The sequence below is a fragment of the Euprymna scolopes genome, chromosome 5 (genome assembly GCF_053919585.1).
Source record: "Euprymna scolopes isolate OS-2025 chromosome 5, ASM5391958v1, whole genome shotgun sequence".
NCBI classification, from domain to species: Eukaryota; Metazoa; Mollusca; class Cephalopoda; order Sepiida; family Sepiolidae; genus Euprymna; species Euprymna scolopes.
In genome coordinates this window covers 131,922,540-131,943,915 of record NC_136486.1, presented here as the reverse complement: position 1 = coordinate 131,943,915, position 21,376 = coordinate 131,922,540, and the positions used below count along the sequence as shown (strand labels likewise).

The 21,376-nt window shown below is 33.4% G+C and overlaps 1 protein-coding gene across 1 annotated transcript; it reads left to right on the top strand.

Annotated features, from left to right (window-relative positions):
- Nucleotides 1-20,651: 20,651 nt before the first annotated feature.
- Nucleotides 20,652-21,056, top strand: LOC145276628 (uncharacterized). The gene has a single exon (XM_080127820.1). It carries the CDS (start codon nt 20,652-20,654, stop codon nt 21,054-21,056), a length of 405 nt encoding a protein of 134 aa, XP_079983946.1.
- The last annotated feature ends 320 nt before the right edge of the window (nt 21,057-21,376 follow it).

Here is a 21,376-nt window from a genome sequence, read left to right as displayed (position 1 = left end):
TCATGATTTTCTACGTGATTTCCTACATTAATTTTTACAAAAAAAAAAAAAAAAAAAGAATCATTTAGAAACGTAAAAATGAGTGATTGGTCTCTATTTTTTTGGCAAAATTTCTACAAAATTCGAAAAGATTTTTATTTCAGTTTGTGGACTTTCATGGCTTCTGTGAGCTGCGACGTTTCTTGATTATAGAACTAATTATACATCTCTCGCATTCTGAAAATTCTAATATTAATTTGTTCACTAAGTTAGCTTGTTGAATGACATCGTCCTGACAGGTGTAAAATATTCTACTTGTGGTTGAATGACTACATCTCTTGTTTGAGAAGAAGTGGGCCCATTCCATAGTCGGATTTCGCTGCAGTTGACTTGATCTGGGTTAACTAATAGACTTTCTTATGTGTAGCGTGGTTGCTCAAGTGGCAGAGTACTTGCCTCGCATACTACAGATTCTGGTTTCGTAATCCCGAGTTCGTTTGTGTTCAATTGATGAATCCAAATAAAACTCGATTCTTGGATTTCCGGTTTGTTGGCTTTCCTGACTTTTGTGAGATGTGACGTTGCCTAACTATGGAAATAACTATATATATATATATATATATATATATATATATATATATATATATATATATATATATATATATATATACGCACATATATATATATATATATATATATATACATACACATATATATATATACTGATTTTTATTGACGACGCATTCGTATACATATATGTATATTTTTTACACAGGAGTTACCTCATAAAGGCCCAAAGGTTATTTGAGGATAAAGGTTAATGAGTGTACGGTAGTCACTGAAACAGATGCGTAGTGATCGTCAGTGGCGGAAATAGGGTAGAATCTGATTATTTAAGAGAACGGCTCAACAAGAACTTGTTTACACTGGACTTGAAGACGACCATTTTGTAATTAGTCGGAAAGCAGACCAGCAGAACAAACTTCCATAGGTGGACAGTTCTAAGAAAGAATTTGTGTTTAGATTTACGCACAAATAGAGAGTGAATAGAAAGACACAGATAGATATAAATTGTTGATTTTATAGCTAGACTAGTACTTTTTGTGAAAGTTTTGAGGGGGGGGGGCAATGAAGCCCAGAATTACACTTGCGATGAAAATAACCATAGAGCAGAGACAGTCTCGTAATGTCTCTTCTGTGGAAAGCGGTTGCAGAGAGGAAAATAGCAAGGCAAGATAGGAATTCCGAGGCTCCGAGCGGCATCTCCGTGACTGTAGCAACAGTACTCCAATTTTAGGACGTATTTGGCAGATATATAGGTAGAGAATTGATTCGGAGTTGGGATTGATTGTCAGATACAGAAGCTTGGCGAAGCAGGGTGTTTCTTCAAGAAGAGAACCGTTCATATCAATTGGGGCCAAGTCGCGATCAGAGCATTGGATAAAACCAAGCTTCTTTTCATCACCAACAACGTTAAAATTAACTAATCATTTTTTACCCCATTGAACAATGTGCTCAAATTCGGAGGAGAGAGACTCAGAGAGATCTTACAAGTGTTGTCATAGACGGTAGTGTCGTTTGCGTATATGTCAACAATTGAACTTCGAATGTGATTTGGGAGATCATTGATGAAAATGAGAAAGAGAGTTGGGCCCAAGATGAGATACGTCTGCGTTGATACTTTGAGATTTGGATTTCTGTCCATTGACGACTACTTGTATAAATCTATCGAAAAGAAAATATTCAATGGTTGAGAAGGCATTTTCAGGTATTCCACAGCTGAAAATCTTGTGAAGTTGACCTTTATGCCAAACTCTATGAAATGCCTTTGATATGCCAAGATCTATTGCTCTAGAGAGTAATCCAGCGTCGATAGATTCACTGATCCTACGTGAAATTATAGCTGTAGATCTCGCAGGGTTGAAACCATGTCACTATATGAATGCACACACACACACACACACACACACATGCAACGTGAAAAACTGCTGAATATAGAAAATGCTGACTCATTTGTTAACTGGAAATGTCTGACTTTTTAATAGACACTAACTTTGGATTTTCTTCGTCGTTTGTTAACGTTCTCTTCGGAATTGAGAGGTGTGGCATGAAGCTCGAAAAAGGTGCAGTATTCTAGAGGTCTCTTTCATCTCTTTTAATGTTGTTAAGAAGTTAACACGACTTATCATATAGTAATCACTGTCATTATGTAATAAATATATCACTGTGTTTTGTTATACTGTTTTATACAAGAAAATCTACTCAGTGTTGCCCGGGATGAGAAATATTATATAGTAATTAAACAGTGCTCAATATCCCAAGTAAAGCAGTTTAAATACAGCGTTACCCAGGAGAAAGAACTTATTTGTCTTTTGTTATTATGTTATGTATTAGACAAAGTACATAGTGTTGTCACATAATGCTGTCACTGCAATAATAATAATAATAATAATAATAATAATAATAATAATAATAATAATAACTAGCGGGACCTGTAGATATTCCACAGCGGATTCATTCATATGTAATATATTGATGTCGGCATTCTGTAGACGTTCAGCGTAAATAGAGAAGCTCTGATATTATTGTAGCTCTTTTGTTAAAACTGCAAAAGTATTTATCTAAGCTCGCATGGACGACTAGGTCGTAAAGTACGCTTAAATATGATATTTTAATTTTTGCAGATTTCGTATATATTATTATAGAGTTGATGTTCTATCGATTTTTGTATATTATGAAGTTGCAATTTCCAAAAAATATATATCCATATGACTTGGGTGCATCAACTTTAATTGAAAGTGAAACCAAAACTTATGAAAAAAATATGGTTATATATAACTTGGGTGCCATCAGTTATAATCGAAATCAAAACCAAAACTTATGAAGAATTCTTGGTAAAATTATTTATTACAAGAGACGGAAGTCCAGAACAATTAAACGACTCGGATGTAAGCGTGACACACAAAGGAACACACACGCTATCGTATTAATATATAGATAATAATAATAATAATAATAATAATAATAATAATAATAATAATAATAATAATAATAATATAGAATCAAATATGATAAGTGGATAAGTTAGTTAATTCAAAGTGCCCTATATCATTGATAGAGCAGGTATGTTTGAAGATCGCCTTACCCGGGAAAACTAAAATCATTTTGCTTTGTGATACAAGCCACCTATTTGACGTTGCCCGAGATTTATAATATTACCATTACAGAATTTCATATAAAAAGTGATACATAGTAATCAAGAAGTGCTCAATATCGTAGATAGAGTAGGTATGTTTGTATTCTGCATTGATTAATCAACATCATTTACATTCATATTGTGAAATGGGGGCGGAGACAAGAAATTACAGGAAGCATTATTTTTCTTGGCGTTGTCCGGGATTAATAATTGTAAGATTCCAGTATTACTTTTGGTAATGAGTATATAGTAAATCTCTTCGGATTATTAACTTCATCAACATTACATATCTTCTTAATATTGTGACATTGAGTGAAAGATGAATCAGGAAAACCGAGATTTTTTATATACACTACGTCGTCCAGGATGAAAAATTGTAAAATTGCAGAAATAATTTTGGTAAGTGGTATATATTAAAGCTCTTAAGACTATCGTCTTTCATTAATCTTCTAATATTGTAAAATGGGATTCGATGATAAATTGGGAATTGCCCTTGACCCTTTATTTAACTCATTGTTATCAGTAATCATTATCAACATTACTTCTCGCCATACTTTGATTTTAACAATAACTGTATAAGCCGCTTTAATAAAATTGCAACAGTACATTTTGCATATTAGGATATGTTTAACAAAAACTTTCCTCATACTCGGCGTTGTTCGGGAAAAATAAAATTGTCATTATTAGTATTACTATATTATACTGAGTAACTGAGTGATGGTAATAGAATCTTTTGTTCTACTTAGAATTGTCCAAGAGCAATAAATATACATTACTGTATTACCTTTTTATTTGTTTGGATTATTTTCGTTATCAACATAATTTCTCGTCATATCATAAGAATGTTTTGTCTTTTGTTCTACTCAGTGTTGTCAAGGAGTAATAAATGTAAGATTACAGTATTACATTTAAAAGAAATAGCTCCAGTAAATGAATTACATTATTATTATTATTATCATCATTATTATTTCAACACATAAAAACAAAAGAGCGGAATAGGCTAATCAAAGGACAAATAGAAGGGTGGAGAGAGGGGCGGAAATGGGTGAAGAGTAAAGAGAGAAAGAGTTAGAGAGACGGCTAGAAAGAGACAGATAACATTTTCAGATAAAAAAACACACTTTGGTTTTTAACAATTCCGGGAAACACCGGGTTGCTCTCTTGTATATATATATATATATATATATATATATATATATATATATATATATATATATATATATATATGGTCCGGAGTTCGATTCCTAGACACAGCCAAGCTACACTGAAGAGAAGTAGGTACCTCGAAACATACATGATCGTAGATTACTATTAAAAAAATAATAAAAAAATAAATATATTTTATGCATACAAATTAAAATATAGGCGATTTTCTAAGTAAGCTTTTTAATTGTATTTATCTTTAAAAAATCAACAGGATATATATATATATATATATATATATATATATATAAACCCTTATATAGTTGAACTCTTTTATAATTTGTGAATTTTCTAGCCAAAAGTCGCCTATGCAAATGCTAAGTCTGCGACATGTCCAATTGATTTTTCCAGTAATTGAAACTGAATATTCGTTTATTTGTTAAAGTATTTTATTTGAGTATATCAACAGCTTCTTTAGAATATATATATATATGTATATATGTAAATATATATATATATATATATATATACATATATATATATATATATATATATATATATATATATATATATATATATACAGGATGACCCAGAAAAAACAAAAGCTAAATGGAGGCCATCTAGAACATATGCTGTAGATCGGAGAAAAAAAGGCCGAAGACCCTAGTGTTTTGATGTGATGTTTTGAATATAATAAACTAGTTATGACCAAAGTTTTATTTCATTCGGACAAAACACTAAGAAATGGGGCCGTATTAGAGTTGAGGCCCGTTTTTGTTAGGTTACCCTGTATATATATATATATCTATATATATATCTATATATCTATATATATATATATATATATATATATATATATATATATATATATGTGTGTGTGTGTGTGTGTATGTATGTATATATATGTATGTATATATATGTATAAGTGAAATCTTGGCAGTGGCACAAAGGAATATGGAGAGGATAATGTTGAGCATAACTCTATAAGACAGAAAGACAAACGTCTGGATCCGGCAAAAGTTATTGGCAAAAATACTGCCATCAAGACATCCAAACAGATAGGCAGGGCACGTAGATGGTGTATCAGGACAACGGAATGGACACCTCATAAACGTAAGAGGCCGAAAGAAGACCAAGAACGAGGTGGAGGGACAACCTGATACAACATATGGGTCCCATATGGCAGCGGATAGCTCGGGACAGAGATGAATGGCTAAAGTCCAGATAGGGTTTCTCATTGAGTGATAAAACCCGTATATATATATATATATATATATATATATATATATATATATATATATATATATATATATATATATATATACATTTTCTTGAATATATTTGTGAATTATTCCACGGATTTCGGCCATTTGGATTATTTTGGACCATCTTCCAATTACGCGATTTCCTTGAATTTTACTTGTGCGAATGGAAAATTAAATACACTTTCTTGGACTTACATTTTTGGATTTTACCGTCATTGGATACTTTACCTTTCACCTGACTAGCACGAAGCTGGATACTCCACCAGACTAGATAAATTCTTGTCCTGGAATCTTGTAAGACCAAGATACCAAAATGAAAGATATACTACAACGTATGAAAATTGTTAATTGGGGAGAGGAAAATTATGTTCTCAATTTCTTTACAAACTCAGTGTTTGAGAGATAAAGAACTTAAATGGAACATTCAAATATCTATGTATCTCATATAGATTTCAAGTGTTAGCCCCATTTCCATTTGTGGGCCCCTTGATTTCTGAGAACTTCGACTGAAGTAAAATAAAACAAAAAAGTGAAATCACCCTTTTCTTCACCATATTCCCTCCGCTTCACTTTTTGTTATCAAGTAAGATCTTTGACTTACTTGCAGTTCCATCAAATACTTTTGTATGCAAAATCCAATCCCGCATTTTGCTAATTTCCTACCCTCTGATGAGAAGGAAAGTATTTCTTCGAAACCCCGCAGATTAAGGACTATCAACTTATTAAGTGTTTCCTTTTCAGATTAAATACGTTTTTAACTCTTTTTGAAAGTGTTTTTTTAACATGTTTTATTAACTATTTGCTCTCATATATATATATATATATATATATATATATATATATATATATATGTATATATATATATATATATATATATATAAACGATTTATTCATACAGATATTTGGCTTGGGTTTTTATTTATTAACTATTTGCTCTCATATATATATATATATATATATATATATATATATATATATATATATATATATATATATATATATATATAAACGATTTATTCATACAGATATTTGGCTTGGGTTTTTATTTATTAACTATTTGCTCTCATATATATATATATATATATATATATATATATATATATATATAAACGATTTATTCATACAGATATTTGGCTTGGGTTTTTATTTATTAACTATTTGCTCTCATATATATATATATATATATATATATATATATATATATATATATATATATATATATAAACGATTTATTCATACAGATATTTGGCTTGGGTTTTTATTTATTAACTATTTGCTCTCATATATATATATATATATATATATATATATATATATATATATATATATATAAACGATTTATTCATACAGATATTTGGCTTGGGTTTTTATTTATTAACTATTTGCTCTCATATATATATATATATATATATATATATATATATATATATATATATATATATATAAACGATTTATTCATACAGATATTTGGCTTGGGTTTTTAGATTTACAAAGCTAGATTTTTTTCTGCTTATTTATTTGCCTATGTGGTACCAAAGGCGCTTAATCTTTTTCAGTATTTTTATTAGTTTTATTATTTTATATTATGATTATCATAAGAAAGAATCGATCTTAAAATAATATTATATTTTCTTATTTATTATTATTATTGTTGTTATTATTATTATTATTACTCATATATATTGTATATTTTTATTTATATATTAGTATAAATAGTAACTGGATTGAGTCTACATTTTATTATTAGGGAAGTGGCATTTTCCCACTAGAGAGTCATGTTTTTAACAACTGTCCTATTTTTTTTTTTAAATCTCCTAAACAGCTACATGGTAAACAGCTGATGATTCCTGTTTTCTATTTAACAATTTGTTATTTTTTCCCACATTTATACAGTAGAATTTTCTAGTATAATTGTGGATTTTTTTATCAGAAAGTCGGCTAATACGAACGTTAAGTCTGCGATATGTTCAATTTAGTTGTTTTTTCCAAGAATTAAACTGCATTTAAAAATTAAAGTATTTTATTTTAGTATATTTTTGTAAATTACTCTAAGCTTCTTTAGTCTCTCTCTCTCACTCTCTCTCTCTCTCTCACACACACACACACTCTCTCTCTCTGTCTATATATATATATATATATATATATATATATATATATATATATATATATATATATATATATAAAAATATATATAATTATTTCCACACCCAGACAACGTCGCACCCTACAAGAGCCATGAAAGCCAACAAACCGGAAGTCCAAGAGACTTGTAGGCTGCTACGTTGTCTGGCTGTGGAAATAATTATATATTCTCTCACATTCTGAAGGTTATATATATATATATATATATATATATATATGTGTGTGTGTGTGTGTGTGTGTGTGTGTGTGTATGGGAGACAGAGAGACAGAGAAGGAAACAGATTATGCAATAAAACGATAGTGATGAATACAGTGAAAGTTAAATTCATAACAGACGGCAGAGACTGCGAAACAGAGATTGATTGAGATTGTGTGTGAGTGAGTGTGTGAGAGACAGAGACAGAGAGAGAAGGAGGGCCGAGATTTATAAGGCAGAGGAAAATGAGTTGAACTAAAAACGACACCATCATTAAACTAAATGAACAGATAATCATATAACTACATAAATTGGTAGATAAATTGATAAACAAACAAATAGACCAGATAGAAAATTATAGGATTAGAGGTAGTGAGACGAAAGGAAATTGTACGTTATGTCCAATGAACATTATTGGCTTGGTGCTTGATGAAATGCACGGTTTCGATGTATACAGACATACGTAGCGCCATATGTGCACATACGGGGTAACATATTATTTACACAAACACACATATAGATTATCTAATTACAAGTTATGAAAGTAGACATATTTTCTTCAGTAGGAGGACCGGGTTTTTATGTATATACACACACACACCTATATATTTATCTTTACACTATTATATAAATGAACTTTATCTGGGTGTGTGTGAGTTCGTTCTCTATGGATACGGAAACGGCTGGACCGATGTTTTAACTTTTATTCAATGATCATGTACAATAATTTCATAAAATTTACAGTTAGTTCTTTGATAAGATAAAAGCACATTCGAAATGAATGTTTCTGTTTAGAGCACTATTGAACCATGAGACTTGACTTGCGTTTCAAACTTTAAGTGAAGTTATTATCTCCATATATGATATTTTGATTGCAGAAATTTTCCTTTGGGACCAAAGTGCCATAGATTTGCAGCAACATATGCTACATACAAATTTATTATGTCTAGACTATTAGCCAGTATCTTATGTAACTTTAAAACGACATTTTAGAAATATTTAGCTGTTATAAAAGAATCCTACATTTAATTCTAGGATCAACACCATCACAGTCGCAGCATCTTTAGAGGAAGTAGTTCCTATTTTCCCCTCGAAATATTAAGTCATCCTACTGCTCCCAGTCAAGACCGAGAGGAAATATACACATTCTACAGATATTGTGCTTGTGCCCTTTATAACTGGATCATAAACTCATAGACATATCATAATATTTCTATTTTCCGATCCAAAAATAATAAATTATCCCTTCTCAAATTCCGCCCATTCTCATTGGCTGGGAACTGACAATTCGATTATTCTGGAATCTACCTCTTAATACATAAACGAACGCTCCAGAAGCTTTCAAAGCTTTTTTTCATAAACGAACGCCCCAGAAGCTTTTCAAAACTTAAAAAAAAGAAAACATTGCCTCTTGTGGGCAATGTTTTTTTTTTTTTTAAATAAACTGAATACAAACATAATAAACGCTCATAAACAAACAATTGAATGCTGATAACCTTACACTTACCCATGCATACATTAATCACACGCCACTATCCCTCATACAAAAACAAACCCTGAAAAACTATGTACGGGTACTTCTCTTTTTCGTACTCTTTATCGACACTTCACATACATTTACGTTTTTATAGGTAAATTTTTACCTTAGCTCCACTTCCACATTTTTCTTTAAAATGATGACTTTTATAGATTTTCGACTATGATGATTAAGAAAATCTCATTTATATAGTAGTAGTAGATATAAGTAGTTTTGGAGCTATAAAGACCTGTATTATGCACATTAAATCAGTGGTTGCCAGATGTGTACGCACGCGCGAGGAACAAATCTAATTCTATCCAACTGACACCACCCTCCCATTTTTTGTTGGTTTATAGTATTTGCGATTATCAAGCTAAGATTTGGGGTAAATATTCTGACAACCCCATCACAAAATGGAGTGTCTATTCCGATAGCCGTTCTTAACGTGGGAAGGTTGGAGTGTCTATTTCGAAAGCCTTTTTAACATTGAGAGGTTGGGGGTGTACATTCCAAAAACCGTTCTTAACATGAGGAGGTTGGGGTGTCTATTCCGAAAACCGTTCTTAACATCAGAAGGTTGGTGGTTGGGCAACAACAACAGCAGTACTTTAATTTTTTTTCGATGGGTCATGCTTCCACCGGGCAACGCCGGTTAACAGGTCATGTTAGTTTACAGATAATTTTGTAACATTCAACAGCAGATACTCTACAATTCAATGTAAACTACAATATATTCTATTGTGAACTAAGTCACTGCAGGGAGGCATGTGAAGCTTCCTCCCAGTACACTGCGTGTATGCGTGTGTCCCTAACTAGAGCAGGCAATCAATCGATTTGATTAAAAACTGTGCGATTTTACCTATTTCGATGAATATATATATATATATATATATATATATATATATATATATATATATATATATATATATATATATATATAGCTTAATGTTTAAGAGGAAAAGAGAGTTCAATTCCACAAGAGGAGACTTATCCGGATAATGCCAAGCCCAACAATTATTATTGGAGCTTGTACAATAGGACAGCAAGAGTATGAAATGAAGTCACAAAACTATATATTGGTAGATATAGAATGGATCATTTATTGAATAACAGAATACAAGCAAAATTTGTGGGATAGAAGGGACTCTTTATACCAGCGCATTTCGAAGCCTAATGCTTCTCATCAGAAGAGTAGAGAACATGCTAGGTAGCATGGGGAAGATGCGGCGTCTAGCGTAGGGACGAAAAAGATTAAGAGGAATTATAGAATATTGGGGGAGCTTTCTTGAATTCTAAATAAGTAAAAGCTTGTTATATATAGTATGATATATAAGATTGTATATGGTCTTTAACATAGTGTTGAGATTAAGGGATATATGTATTAGGGTTAAATTGGGGGTGTATTGTTGCTGCGTAATAATTTATTTTAACGGTTTGTGGGATGTCTATTTTCTATAGTGATATTTTTGACTGGTGCAACCTAAACGGCAAATGGCGGCTATAAAATCGCTTATAATTTGGGGGGGGGGTGGTGGTATGAAAGATTGTAAAATTTAAAGGTAATATGCGGAAATATTTTTAAGTTTCTTCTGTTATGATATAGGGAGTATGATTATAAGGGGGTGGTCGGAGATTAGGATGGCAATGACTACGAGTGCGTTTAACTTGATGCAAAAGGTTAAGGATATATATAGATGGCAAGGTGGAGGAGTAAGGAGACGATTACTACTTATAAGAGTGGTAAAAATATACCAAATAATAGTAGGGTAATTATAATAGCGAGAAAGATAATAACAATGAAATTATAATAATAGTAGTAATAATAAAAGCCCATTAGACCAATACCGTCAAAGCCTGAACCTGAACCAGATGACGACACTAAACCAATGCTTACTGATGTTACGTTTACACAAAGAGACCTGACCGACGCGATAGATGAACTCAGAGCCAACTCTGCGGCAGGTCCCGACCGTTTCCCAGCGCTACTGAATGTAAAAAGCAGCTGGCTAAGCCACTATTCATATTATGGAGGGCATCACTGGACAAAGGGATAGTCCCAGCCGACTCTAAGCGCGCTAACATTATCCCAATATACAAAGGTGACGGTCAATCTCTCCCCAAGCAATATCGACCAGTGGCACTAACATCCCACATTACAAAAGTATTCGAAAAGGTCCTTCGAAAGTACTTGGTGGAATTCCTCAACAACCACAGTCTGTTCAATCCAGGGCAGCATGGATTCAGAACCGGAAGATCCTGCTTAAGTCAACTTCTAATCCATCATGATAGGATCATTAATACTATAGACAATGAATGTAATGTCGACGTGATATACCTAGACTTTGCAAAGGCGCTCGACAAAGTGGACTTTGCAGTAACCATCGAAAAGCTCCAACATCTTGGAATTGGAGGTAAATTGATCCTATGGATTAAATCATTCCTAACAGATCGCTACCAGACAGTTGTAGTAAATGGCTCTGTATCTCCCCCGACCAAAGTGCTATTTGGCGTTCCCCAAGGTTCAGTACTTGGTCCGCTGCTGTTCCTCGTACTAATCGGCGACATAGACGAAAAAGTCAAATCGTCTTTCGTCTCAAGTTTTTCCGACGACACCAGGATTGGCAGGAAAATAAAAGATTCTTCTGATGTACAAGCTCTCCAAGATGATCTAGACGCTATCTACCAATGGGCGGATGACAACAATATGCAGTTTAACTCCGGGAAATTCGAGTGTATCAAATACGGTAGAAGGAAGGACCCGAGAGAAGCATCTAAGTACTCGACCCAAGACGGGAAGCTAATTAAAACCAAAGATACTGTGCGCGATCTGGGAGTAACGTTGGATTCTGATGGTACATTCACCTCCCAGATCGACAAAGTTTGTTCAACTGCACGGAGCCTTTCCAGTTGGATTCTACGCACTTTCAAAACGAGACAAAAAAAACCTAATGCTGACACTCTGGAAGTCGCTGGTGTTGCCGCACATTGATTACTGTTGTCAGCTGTGGACTCCGGACAGAAAAGGCAGAAAAGGTCATATTCAAGCATTAGAGGCCATCCAGAAGTCGTTTCTAAGAAAGATAACTGGTTATAGTCAATTGAATTATGGCAACTGCTGGATACGTTGAATATCAAATCGATTCAACGCAGGCAAGAAAGATATTCAATCATCTATACCTGGCGTATGATGGAGAACCAGGTGCCCAAACGCTGGTATACAGCACCATATCTCAAAACGTGGCAGAAGGTGTGTGGTACCACCCCTAACCAGTACCAGGGACAATTGGATCCGACGGCTCAGGGAATCGAGTTTAAATTCCCGGGGTCCTACGCTCTTCAATTGCCTACCACGTAACATCAGAGAGATCACGAACTGCAAAACAGAATCGTTCAAGTCGGCGCTGGATACCTGGCTGAAGTCTGTACCAGACGAACCTCAGATCCCCGGTTATACCGCTATGAGACGCAGTGAATCCATTAGCTTACGCCACATGCTTGTCTGTGTAAAGAGGGACAGCGAAACGGTGCAGCGGTCTATTGATTCGACGCCGCCTATACCGTCCCAACTGGAGGCCGCTTGCCACAGTAACCTGGGAGGGCTCTGACGGCCGAAAGACATCACAAAAAAAAAAAAAAAAATAAAATAGAAGTAAAATTGAAGATAAAAATAAAGATAAAGATAAAGACAAAATTAAAGATGAACATTAAAAATAAACATTAAAAATAAAGTCAAAGTTAATGTTAATAACAGTGAAAATGAAGATAATGGTAGCAGTTATGGTAGCAATGGAGGGGATAATAACGGGGATAATAATAACAGCAATTATAATGATGATACTACTACTACTACTACTACTACTACTAATAATAATAATAATAGCGGTAAAACAAGACAGTAATAATAATGATAATAATAAAAATAGTAGTAACAATACTACTACCACTACCTCCACCATCACCACCACTACTACTAATAATAATGATAATACTGTTAATAATAATTATTAGGGGATGCGTAAAAGAAAGGGATGCAGACAAGTGGGGGTCAGAGTAGTAGGAAATGGGATTGAGGAGTGAGGGGTAAGTGGTCCCGTAAAAAATAAAATAAAGTAAAATAAAAGAATATATGTATATATATATATATATATATATATATATATATATATATATATATATATATACACGCATATACACACACATATATCCATATATACAAACACAAATAAAAAAATAGATGTAGAATTAGCCGGGAAAGCGTAAGAGTTCGGAGAACAAAAAAAAACCCTTTAGTTTAAATTAAATTAAAGGATTGCTTCACTGGGAACGATAGTTTCAAGAGCCCACATTAAAACTTTAAATTTCGTGAAGTTCGATTATAAAGACCATCAAATTTTTTGTTTTTATGAACAAGCAAGGCCTAGAAATTTGAATACATACTTTCTCGTTTATGAACACGAGGGCAGGTCCATCCAATCGGCGTAACTACTTAATGTACTAGTTCTAATCTCCAAGAGATGATGTAAGAAGCATAGTTTACAGCTGTCTCTTCTATCCCCCAAATTTTGCTGGTATTCCATTATTCAATAAATGATCCATTCTATATCTACCAATATATAGTTTTGTGACTTCACTTCATACACTTGTTGTCCTATTATATATATATATGAAACATTTAAATGATACTGGGCGCAGTGCAATTATTATCAATTGTTGAAATTAACTATATATTCTTAAAGAAGATAAATTTTGACAACCAAAAGAAACCAAAATACATTTCTAAAATATCTTTTTTTCCCTTATCTCTAATTCAATGTTTAAAAAACTAAAATTAGATAAAAAGGGGGGTAAATAAGAAGTAGGATAGAAAAAAACTTAATTGAGATGTCTTTCGGCCAACACTTTTCAAAAATGAACGTCAGCAACGAGATTGGGGGAGGCAACATCGTTTAAAAACGTAGTCAAAAGACCACGCGAGGGTAGGAAAAATTAGTATGAAGAAAGAAAGGAAACAATCTCAACAAACACTCATATATTCCAAGTTATGAGTATGTTCTTTCTGTTTACACAGAGACGGTTGGCGCAAATTAATAGATACCGGCTCGAGAATTTTCAAGTGAATTTTCGAGCGTGCTCTCTGTCAGATAAAGAAAGTGTCATCCGTGTACCCTCCAGTGCAGATCTGGCATTGCAATAAATATTCATCGATGGCCGACTTATGAGCCTGTACACAACCGGACGTTGCCCATTTTTGTGCCTACATATCGAAGGAAGGGGGACATGTTCGGAAATTCTAATTTCCAAACGCTGAATGGTAGCCCCCCCCCCCGTTTTTTAGTTTTGTGCATATGCCCCACCGTTTTTGCCCATATTTTAGTTTGATAATCCTCATTCCCGATCCGAGTTAGGTGACGGATTAGCTGTTTTGTCAATGATGTAAGCCCACTTTCAATGTATTTAAATAAAGTTAGTTTTCGTGGAGACATAAATCCTTTTCGCCCGACAAAACTACTTATCTGTCACAGTTAGTAGTGGGGGTCTTTTACTAAGACACCATTTTTAATTCTAAATATTTCACTCGTTTTTGTACATAAAATTTTTATTCCACCTTCCCACATCGTGTATATATATATATATATATATATATATATATATATATATATATATATAATATATATATATATATATATATATATATATATATTGTCACTTCGGGTTGTAGGATTTTGAGTCTAGTATACTAATGAAAGAGTCTAGTTAAATAAATAATATGTCAGATAGGTCAACATTAACTCCCAACTCCCTTTTCCGGTCTCGTGCCACATGTTGCATTTATTTTTAAATAATTATGAATAAACATTTACCCTCTCATATAAAAATATTGCAACATATCTTTAAATAACAACTATGTACTTGAATCCGATGTTTTATATGATCTTAGTGACCTATCGTAACTATACTAGTATGTATTTGTTTATGTATACAGTCCGATAAATTTATCTTTATGAGGGGATAAAGAAATTGTTATAAAATATATTATATACTCTAGTACTGAGGAAGGGAAGAACAAAATAGTATAAAACTAAAATAAAAGCAACTGCTTCATAAATTTATATTCCTAGAATTAATTACGAACCCCTCAAACGATTATCGTTAAACCAAAATTCGGTCCAAAGGAAAGAATAACAACGGAAAACGTCTGTATAGATGTAGGCAGCTATGCAAGCATATGTTTTAAGATTTATATCTGTGCTGTAAGTCTTAATTGCTATGTACACGCTAATATAAAGAATGCGACTTTTATAAAACCAACTATATATATATCATGTACAAGGAATTTATGTGTGTTACACGTTGTTGATTTGATTATATAGACGAATTCGTATTATTTGGATTCATCGGACTACTGTTCTCATTTTGAGTGTGATTTTCATAACGTTTTAGTTGATGTAACCTCCGACCTTCTTCAGGTGTATCTTTTCGAACTCAGGAATGTTTTTGTCAAACTTGGGAATTTGGACGGAATTTCGAAAAGAACCCTTTGTTTACTACTGTTAGAGTTCTTGGGAAAATCTTTTGTAAAAGTGATATTCACCTGAAGGGCGAATGTTTAATTCTCAGTGTGGGAAACCGAAAAACACAATTGCGAATTACCTAGGACCTCTATCCAGTCATGGCTGAGGGAACCACAGCATGCTACCCTCGTGAAGTAAACAATACGAATAATTAATCCTCATCTCCAAAATTCAGAAACGTTATATAAACGCATTTTAAAAACGGAAGACATAACGGGTCAGATTAAATATATTAACACATGGAATAGACATAAAGTCTGCTATAATAATAAATAAGAAAATTGACGCGGAATGATCACCTTAGATTAAAGTAAAGATAATTAAGCTAAAGTATAGGAATAATCCCCCCCCGCTGAGATGCTCTAGCCAGCCTGGAATGTATTTCCCCTTCTCCCCTACCCCTTCCCACACCATTCCTCGTTTTTTCTTTGCTGGGTTTAAGCCACACCCACAATATCTTTTTTATATACAAAATGAATAAATCATGATTTAGACTTCAATATTGCTCATTTTTTCGGTCTGATGAGGTAGTTTCTCCGAATTGAGATTCCACTAAAAACATGTATGCACATATGTAACCAATAATGTTTGTATAATAAACATACTATATACTTGCTCTATCCCCCATTGACCACTCTTTAATAAACAGAGGGTTTTCAGTGCATCCATATCTAGGAAACCATACTATATATATATATATATATATATATATATATATATATATATATATATATATATATATATATATATATATATATATATATGTATGTATATATATATATATATATATATATATATATATATATATATATCGGATACAAGTATACATTTTGTTCATAAGGATTGGGCCAGCCCCAGCTACGAAGTGTTTTAGGTGATCCACGAGGCGCAACTTCGTGTCACCTACACTTTAGATATCACCATCCCTGCGGCAAACATATGCGAAACATGCAGGTTCAGGAAGGCATCTTGCAGCATGTTGCCGGAACACCATTATGTGGAGTACCGCCTTGTCGCCTATCTGCTAGGCGAATTTATTCAGGGTGACCCCCCCCACTCGTAGGGAATTGAACGCCCTCAGATACAGAAAGTTTGATTCCAAAGATAATAACTCAATTTTTAGCAATTTACTCGAATCGGCAGTTTTCGACTGTGGAAGTTTTTCGTTAAAAATAGTAACCGACCTTTTTCAGTGTCATTTCATTCACAAGAAAATGTGAGAATTTTAAATAAAAGCAAGATGCTTGTTTTCACATACATTTACTCTTCTACACAATAGTATATACTTTAGAAACGATTTATAATTTTTGTCAAAAAAGTTTTCATTATAGACAATTATAATCGTATTTACCGAGTGTTTTCATGTTAAACCTTGCCTTTCTTTTTTTATCTTCACTATTATATAAAGTCACTTGTGTGTGTGTGTGTGTGTTCCTTTCCTCACAGGTTTCGAAACGGCTGAACTTATCTTTTGCAAATTTAACACAAAGGTAATTTATATATCTGGCAGTGTTCTTAGATATGTTTTGTACAGAAATTCATCCGATAAGTATCGAAAATCGAAAAAAATCCGATCCTAAAAATAGTCTTTCTCTCCTTAAAAAAGAATACATCGGCGAAAGGAAATAATTCTCAGCAAATCAAGAGAGATTAAATTTGTAACAAATTATTTCTCCTAAAATAATAATAATAATAATAATAATAATAATAATAATAATAATAAACAGAACTATTGTCATCTGGAGATATAGCTTAGTGGTAGAGTATTCGACTACAGATCGAATGGTCTCCTGTTCAATCAGTAGTGCACCTCACCATTTTATTTTTATTTTTTCTTATTAATGAGTTCTATTGGCGATAAAAGAAGAGATACCATTTAAAATCGCCGCAAATTATTTCTTTGCTTTCATAGTTTAAAACTAAACATTAATAAGAAGTTACTTTTTCCGGACATTCATTGTCAAATGCAAATATCAGCTGACGTAATATTGTAAACCAATACAGACGGAATTCGATGAACGACATTATCATTATTTTTTTTTGCGAATCAATCCACCGGGCAAATTATTCTCCATAATGTCTAATATTCAATAGAGGATTGATTCTATAATAATACATACGCAATCCGTATAAATTTAAGCATATTGTACAACCGGGAAACGCCAGGCTTCCAACTAGTTTAAGATATAACTTGTTTTGAGGAAACAGTTTAGATGTCGTCGAATTGGTAAACTATTACGCGATGAACGTTGTAGGTTATCATGTGGTTTCCTCTGGCTGAAATTGATCCGGTTGGAAAGGTGATATCTGCGGATTTTAAGCTTCTAAAACTATAAATCGTTGCTCTCTTCTAAAGTATATGGTTTATCTTCCGCAATACGATGAAGAAAGGTCGGAAACGGATGCAAAATTGACATTCAGCGCATACATGTTCCTACATGGGTTCCTATTTACTTGCCACCCCTCGAAGGCAGAGTTAGACACAAAGTCGGTTTTTAATGTAGGGAAAATTCAGCTCCCCAAAAAGAGGCACTCTGGATAGGAACAAAAATAAAAATTTTGTCAGTTAACCCCTGCACCCCACCAATTTTGTTTTATGTTTGTCAACAAAAATTGACGTCACACCAAATAAGCAAGGAGGGTCAAGGAGAATGGAAATTCAGAGGAGACGAAGCGCTAACCAAACTTCCGCTAGATGAGTGCAAAGAGGAGTATGACTTAGGAGACCCTTTATCACCCAAATTTCAGTGAAGACGAATGGTCGCCGCCAACAAGAAATCAATAGTAAGCGGCTGTTATAATAACGCAAATTCATCTACAATGATTATCAAAAGAGGTGGAGAGTACTGGAAATCTAAGAAGACTTACTGTCACTCTCACTCCAGAGAACGCCACAAGATGCTCTCAAAAATAAATCTTTGATGATGGCCTGTATGACTGCTCCTAGATAGTAAATAATAATTTGGAAAAGTAGGAACTATGCGCTTATGTTACCGTGCTGAAATATTAACGTTAATTTTTGAAAGCTATTCTTAATATGGGGAGGGTGTTTTGTAACTATTCTCTACTTTCACCTAACAATTTAATAATAAAAAGATATCGTGAAACCTGAATTTTACTTGAAAATACTATTAAAAATAGCACAGTAACATAAGGGCATAAATAATAAAAAATAGCACAGTAACATAAGGGCATAAATAATAAAAAATAGCACAGTAACATAAGGGCATAAATAATAAAAAATAGCACAGTAACATAAGGGCATAAATAATAAAAAATAGCACAGTAACATAAGGGCATAAATAATAAAAAATAGCACAGTAACATAAGGGCATAAATAATAAAAAATAGCACAGTAACATAAGGGCATAAATACCGAAAAGAATGCATAAGAAGAACAAGAAAACGCCGAGAAACTAAGTTGTATAATAGGACCTAATAAAAGGTATAAACACACGGCAGTATCACTCGTAACATACTTTGACCTTTCATTGACTGAACCAAAGAAGAACTTAGGAATCCTGACCATAAACCAGGAAACTTCTGACCATGCACAATGCATTATACCCAAAGGATGATGCTGATTGACTCTATGTGGAAAGGAAAGACGAAGGAGACGGGTAAGTATAGAAGACTGTGCGGATGACACAAAAATGAATGAGAACAATACATAACACAGAACGCAGAAATGCTAATCAACGTAGCAAGAGCCACTGTAAAAAAAATGACGGAGAATGGAGAGGCAAGGTATAAGACGTGGAAAGAAAAATAGGAAGAGGGACCAGCTACATGGACGGTTCCACACAGATGAAAAAAGATGAGACTCACGAAAACACTTGGATATGGCTAGGAAAAGAACAGGTAAACATATAAATTAAATCCCTAATAACAGCCGCACAAAATAACGGGATTAGAACCAACTATATCAAAGCAAAGATCAAGACACAAGAAAACAGCATATACATACTCTACAGACAAAGGGACGAAACGATAAACAACATAATGATAATAAGCAGCAGACTAACATAAGAGGAATATAAGAATAGACATGGTTAGGTATGAAAGGCAGTCCACTGGGATCTATGCAAACAATTAAATCTTGAACACTCGGACAAATGGTACAATTAAATCTTGAACACTCGGACAAATGATACAAGAGCAAACGTGTAGCAGTACATGAAAGTGGAAACCATAAAATCCTACTTGGCATGGACATACAAACATAATACTATCCAAGCAAAAAAACCAGATGTGATAATAGTTAGCCAAAATGAAAGTTTTGCCATATTGTAGATTTCGCTGTTCCAGCAGTCTACAGAGTGAATATAAAAGAGACGGAGAAGGAAAACAAATACACTGAACTGGTCAAAGAGCTGAAAGGCATATGGAGGATGTAGAAAGTTAAGGTAACATCAACGGTCGTAGAGGCACTAGGAACAATCCGGAAAAAACTTTGAAAAAGAATAGGAGAAATTGGAATCAGGGGGATGGCTGAAAATATACGACATTTAGCAATAATGAAAACTGCTGAAATATTAAGGAAAGCCCTTGAATGCGGGAACTAATACGCATAAGCAACAAGCGCCAGACGTCTATATGGAAACAGTAACGTACTAGGGCCTGCCATTTTCAAGAAATTATGGATACTATGCTGAGCAGCCTTGATTTAGCGATAGCATACTCGGATAATATCATAAGACCAGGGAACAACATCGGGAACAAGGTATTTTCTCGAATACAGGATTTTGGATTTAAAATAAAAGAAGGAAAGTGTGATTTCTTAATGGACACATCATCGACAAAAATGGTAGAAGATCGGACTCGGAAAGGGTCCGATCTTCTACTATTTTTGGTAGAAGATTTTCGATCTTCACCTGTAAAAGATATGCCGACTCCAAAAATATTAATGAATTACGAAGATTTTTTTAAATTTACGAACTATTACCAGGCATTCATTTCCAATATGCATGGCATACAGGCTCCACTGAACGAGCTACTAAAAAGTGTGGAAATGGACACCTGGATGCAAGGTGGAATTCGATAAAAACAATGTCTCCAATGTCAGATCTATTCCTCACGCGTTATAATCCCTAAAAGAGACATTATAGTTGCTAAGAATTCAAGCTCATATGAAATAGGGGCCAGTATCTTATACAAAATGCCTGATAAAAGTAAGAAACCGATTGCACAAGCATCAAGATCTCTGCACCCGCAGAAAAGCACTATTTCACGAGAAAGAAGCGCTTGCTATTATTTTTGCAATTACAAAATTCCACCGATATTTACACGCGACGATTCTTCATACTGCAGACCAACCATAAACCTATATTTACCATATTTGGGTCGGAAAAATGGTTACTCATT